This window comes from Carya illinoinensis, chromosome 4, assembly GCF_018687715.1.
Source record: "Carya illinoinensis cultivar Pawnee chromosome 4, C.illinoinensisPawnee_v1, whole genome shotgun sequence".
Lineage (NCBI taxonomy): Eukaryota > Viridiplantae > Streptophyta > Magnoliopsida > Fagales > Juglandaceae > Carya > Carya illinoinensis.
This window is the reverse complement of record NC_056755.1, coordinates 17462159-17468044: the sequence shown is the minus strand read 5'-3', so window position 1 is coordinate 17468044 and position 5886 is coordinate 17462159. Positions and strand designations below refer to the sequence as shown.

The following is a 5886-nucleotide window of genomic DNA, read 5'->3' as shown; positions in this document are numbered from 1 at the left end:
GTGTAGATTTATAATCACATGAAACTTGAAACCTTGGGTTCAACACTACCATTAATATCACTCCTTTCGAGGCTCTTTATGGCTACCCTCCTCCTAAATTGTTGGCTTATGTGCCAGGTACCTCTTCTAATGATGCTATGGATAACCAACTCAGGTCCCGAGAAGAGTTGCTAGTTTTATTATGGGATAATATACTCAGAGCTCAACAAAGAATGAAGCACTTTGCTGATAGGAAAAGGAGTGATAGGTCATTTGAGGTTGGAGATTGGGTATTTTTAAGACTTCAGCCCTATAGACAGAAGATATTAGCTATGAGACACAATATGAAGTTAGCCCCACGTTTCTATGGCCCCTTCCAGATTGTACAAAAGCTAGGGACTGTGGCATATAAGCTGAATTTGCCTGAATCTTCAAAAATACATCCAGTCTTCCATGTTTCCTGTCTTAAAAGGAAACGAGGCCAGCATATTGTACCACTGCCTACTTTACCACCTACAGATTTTTTTGGTTGAGTACAACCTGAGCCCCAGCAGATTCTTGAGAGGAGATTACAAAGGAAGGGCAATCATGCTATTACAGAAGTGTTGGTGAGTTAGGTTGGGGCTACGGCTGAAGATGCTTCTTGGGAAAGTTTGTATAAACTACGGCAGCTCTATCCTCATTTGGTAGGAATTGTCCTATGAAGGTGTGTCTGATTGAAGGCCTTGTGGACAAGTCCTTTAAGGAGGGGAGAATGTAAGTTGTGTCTGATTGAAGGCTGTAGGGAGGTCTAACGGCTTTAACTATCTTGGTTAAAATGTTGTGTGTTGATGAGAAGGGAGAGTGATTGGAAGCTATAAAACGTTGTGTTGAGGAATTAATAAAATGGTGCGTTGCGAGAAGGTTTTAGGAAAGGCAGACTGAAAGCAAAGCAATGTTGTGTTCATTTACATTTAACTGTTAGTTGAATTTCTGTTAGGATCGGAAGTGTAGTATAAATAGGTTGTTTTGTTTACTGAATAAGCATATGAATTCTTGTAATCGATACAGAGAGAACTTGTGGAGCTTAGGGATTGCTCGAAAATCTCTACTAACGAAATATAAGGAATTCTTGATTGTTTGTGGTGTGTTCTTGCTTTGCATGATTGTGAAGTGTTCTTGCATTAATATGCTCCTTTCCAATAGTCTGCAGAAAGGACCTTCTTCTAGTGATTTCTCGAGCAAGGAGGACGTAAGATGTTGCTGCTCAAGTGCGCCCACCACTGGACATGCCCAGGCGTCGAAGCTCTAGGCAAACACCTGTTTTCGTACTCTCCCGCAAGACTCAATCTGCCATTGAGGTTCCTGGTGTTCACTACCCGTGGTGGGCCTTTCATCTGAGCTGGGCCCGATGCTCGGATCTCTCAGATGGAATTGGATCTTTGTATATCTTGATTTGGAGTGCGAAATACAGGCCTGCCTGTCTGTAGACAAGGGCAAATGGACAGTGGCTCAAGGTAGAGTCGGGGACGGAGTGGAAAATGAGTAAAGAGATCCAATGGATTGCTTTTGGAAATGGCTTCATAAAGGTTCACAGTTCAGTTTACATGACAAAGTGGAAAAGCTCAAGGTGCAAAATTAAGCATCGACATCCTCAAATTTCACTACAAAAACAACAGCGTTTACTACAACAGGCAATTAGAGAATCAATAAATAGCCATGTTACAGTCACCACCCATGCTCGATATACTAGGACATTGTAAAAGGCAAATCCTGGGCATCAAAATTCAAATCTCGTTATGCACCAAATTAAGGCGGAGAAGATAAAATGTTCGCGTCCAAAATCAATGGAAATTGCACTGTTGCAATAAATGATGCGAATAATCAACATATTTCTCCCAAAGGGGCTTGTATTTTTCTATCCCAATCTTCAACCATGGCTTTGAGTTTCCATTGAAGTGCAGCACAGCACCCTTCTCTATCAACTGCGGATCAACATTTGTATAGCCCAATCCCAGAACGTGCCATGAGGAATCCAAAGGCTCCGTCAATCCATAGAATGTCAAAAGTCCAGGCGGAAGTGTACCGAGTTTCCATAATGTTCGGTCTACATTCCTTTCCTGCCAGTAGTGGTAGATACCAGTTACGTTCCTTTTCCTCCACTCAACCAGATCGAAAACATTCATCCCAAAAGCCCATCCACATGCATCAGGATCAAAGTGTGCTCTTATAAGAGGGTGAGAGTAATTCAAGTACTTATGGTATCTATGAAATGTCTCCATGCATGTCTCAACAGCTCCGTTGACGTTGCCATTCAAATCAATGGAGAAAAGAGCAGAGAGATCCTTTTGAACCACAACATCATCATCAAGAAATACCAGCTTCTTCAGTGCCGGAAAGACCTCAGGTATATAAAATCTGAGGTGGTTAAGCATGGATAAATACTTTGGGTTTCGAAACTTTATTGGAGTTCGACCATCATCATTATTGCCTGAAAAATAATAGCTCTGTGTTTCAGTGTCTTGGAGCTGCTTAAGAACAGGAACATAAGAAGCATTTAGCCAACTGAAGTCTTCAAACTTTTGAACCTCAACAGTCACTCCTTGAAAATCATTCATGGAAAACCAAGCCTTCATTGCAGCGTAATTTATTTCATCAGTAACAAGATGGAATACAACCATATCTGGGTCTCTGGAATTTAAGGCAGTTGAATTGACCACGACTGAAGTTGCAAGTATGTTGTCGGAGAAGACACAGAAATGATAGAGATTGTTATCCTTAAGTTTCATGTCTAATTGCTTCCTTTCAACAAGCTTCCTCTGTAAGTTTAAGTTTTTGAACCATTCGGTTGTTAAGCAGACACCAAGGCAATATAAACTTTTTGGAACTTCTTCTGCAGCTATTTGTCCATATTTTGAACTCTTTTCACTCACAGAACTCATTTGTTCATCGAGGGTTTGGATTTTGGCTTTCAGTCTCATGATCATGGTTGCACTGTCATAATGAAGTTGCTGAGCTTGGTAGAGTAGAAGTGCCATATCACGGATTGCAGTTCCTGATTCTCTGGTTGTCAGAGGTGTTCGCCTTATTGCAGCATTTGAGAGGAGGATCTGTGAATTGCGAATCTGAGCACTTAATTCCCAAGCAAATTGAAGGTTGTTGCTTTCTTTGGCAATTACAACAAAAGCTTTTGCAAGAGAAACTTGGTCACTTAGTTGCCTGGCAACTGAGTCAGGGCTCAACATTTCTTCAGTAATGTTAAGGCCTTCCATAATTCTATCATGTCTGTAAGGTCTCTGCAGAACAAGATAACATGCACATGTTTTCTTAATTCACAAATGGAAATTGGAAAATCAAAGAATATATAACACAATTTTCATTTCTTTTAAGAAGAAAAGGAGAGGCCATGGAGACTTGTGAGGAGTTTTTTGGGGGGGGGGGGGGGGGGGGGGGGGGTGCGGGGGTTGTTAAGCTCAAGAGTACTTGTGTTCAGAGCCCAGAAGAAGGGTGGCACTACAGCCACCAAGAATTCCGACCGAGGAATTCTCCCAACATGCGTATTTCCCTTTTTTTCCATGCATTTTTTTAATTATCTTAAACATTTTAGAAAAAAATAAAATTCACAACATCATTAAAAAACAATTTCTTAATCACTAAGTAAAATAATAATAATAATATTGTCAGTACCCATTATCGGGATCCCTATCATTTTTGCCAGAAGACTGACAATGGTGTAACCACAAAACAGTAGCATCCTAACAACAGGTATCAGGACCAGATAATTTGTATGGTGATGCATTTCCACTCCAGATCCTAAAGATCTAGCAATCCTAAAATACTTTTTTTATTTTTATTTTTATAGCTAATAAGAAGCAATCCTAAAATACTTATCTTTACTTCCAAGTGTCAAACTATAAGACAAGTTACAACTGAAATGAGACCTAATAACTTTTGGATCTATCAAGTAAGCAGATGCCACAAAACAAAAAGAGTTGAAGGTGAATATAAGTATTCATTCATGCCTACACTCCAGAAAAATGCCTAGCAAATTTCATGCAGAAGGAGTTCGGAATCTGCTTGTCACCCTCTTGGTAGATCAGTGGAGCTCTAGAATTCATTGCATATATTGAAAATAAAGCACCGAGCGCATCCACAAGTAGCTGTGCCGAAAATGATTTAGTGTTCTTGAAATCTGTTCATTTGTACGCATCCAAATTTTAGAATCAGCATTGCCTTTGGTTACAAGTCATCCTTGAGGAAAGTGGAAGAACAATGCTATAGCATGTGGAATAGAGTCCTGGACAGAAGAACCCCAACCCAACTTGCAAAATGCTGCAAAGTTAATACTACTTTTGCAGAGGGGGCAAAAGGAAGTATAGAAAGGGTTTGAAATAACAGTAAGACAGACTTGCAGGAACATTAGATCCAAATCTCTAGATGCCTAAAGGAGAAACCGATTTCTTTCTTATGCAGGTAGGGCCCGGCTGGTTAGATCGGTTTTGTTCGCTATCCAGGTATACAGGTCTTCCCTTTTTATTCTTCCAAAAAGATTGAACAAGTTATGAGATCCTTCCTTTGGAAGGGGGATGATTTGAGCAAGGACGGTGATTTTATGCCTTCTGCCATGATGGATAAAGCACCTCTGGGCCAAAGACAGACCCAGCTGAGCTTCTTTGTTTATTTCTGAAACTAATAGAGATGGATGGAGCATGTGGAAAAGACCTTTCTCAGCCAGTCGACTGAACTGTTAGTGCGATTGAGTGAGAAAAGCAAACTATAAGACAGCGTAAAACTTCAGATTGTAAGGCGTTTCCACTACATAAGAAAAAACTTGAATTAGATCGGGATTTGTTAGATTAACATCCACATAATCTGAAACTGAAAACCTCGGCTCCATTAGACTAAAAAGAAGCAGTACCCGCAATCCAATCAAGAATTTAGAGGTACACTCGATTCTCTCATTGTTTTAGAAACCAATTTCCAATACATTTAACATTTAAATTCCGTAGCGTTCTAGCATTTTACCAGAAACCAAACAGAGTAAACTCCAAGGTCCAAACTGATGAATAAAAGCAAACAAAACCAAGATCTTTACTTTACCTTGGTTATCACCGGCCTCGACTCAATTTGACTTCCTCTGCTCAGAACGAAAATGAAAAGCAAAACCGCTATTCCACACAACACCCACCACAGTACATTTGAAACTCGCCTCCTCACCGGCCTCCGAAAATCCACCGGCCTCCGTCTCATACTCGATCAACCACCACTTTTTCCCCCCACCAGAAAATTTTGCTGGGAATCTGTATTCCTAATAGAATCTTGATTAAAAAAAAAAAAATGTAGGGAAAATGATCACGATTTTGGGGTTGAGTGTCGGGGCATCAGTAACAGATCGCGGGGTGGGAAATTAGATCTATAACGGAAGTGGGGTTCTGTGTCAGAACTATTGGGCATGTTTTTCACAATCCGTAAAAACTAAAAGGTTATTGAGGTCGAAAATTAAGGGGATCTTTCTGCGGATTGAATTTTGTGGTGGAAAAGAGCTTGTGTGGGAAGGTCACTGTTGTGGGAAGTGAATAAGCACAGAAAGAGGTTCTCCACTCCAGTGACGGACAAAGAACAGTCTCTCTTTGGATTTTGTCAAGGAATAATTCTCCCAGGAGCATTCTCATAGAATCGGATGTAGCACCAGACTTGTCCTGTGAAGACCTTTTTTTTTAATTGTTTTTAATTTTTTTTATATTTTTAAATATTTTAAAAATAAGTCACAACATCATTAAAAAAAATATTTTATTAATTATTAAATGACCCATTCGGAACCCCTTATAGGTGAGTATAGCTTTTCTATTCTCCTAGAACAAAATAAAGGTAAGGAAAGCCAGATTTAAATTATAAGTTATTATTATTTTACTGTTTATCTATTGTGTT

The 5886-nt window shown here is 39.7% G+C and overlaps 1 protein-coding gene across 1 annotated transcript; it reads right to left on the bottom strand.

Annotated features, from left to right (window-relative positions):
* Positions 1-1589: 1589 nt before the first annotated feature.
* LOC122307596 (probable galacturonosyltransferase 10) lies at positions 1590-5643 on the bottom strand. The gene is made up of 2 exons (XM_043120560.1): positions 5059-5643; positions 1590-3254 (listed from the first exon to the last, which is right to left on the bottom strand). The coding sequence occupies exons 1-2, from the start codon at positions 5206-5208 to the stop codon at positions 1803-1805; spliced, it is 1602 nt and encodes a 533-aa protein (XP_042976494.1). The 5' UTR covers positions 5209-5643; the 3' UTR covers positions 1590-1802.
* Between the last annotated feature and the right edge of the window lie 243 nt (positions 5644-5886).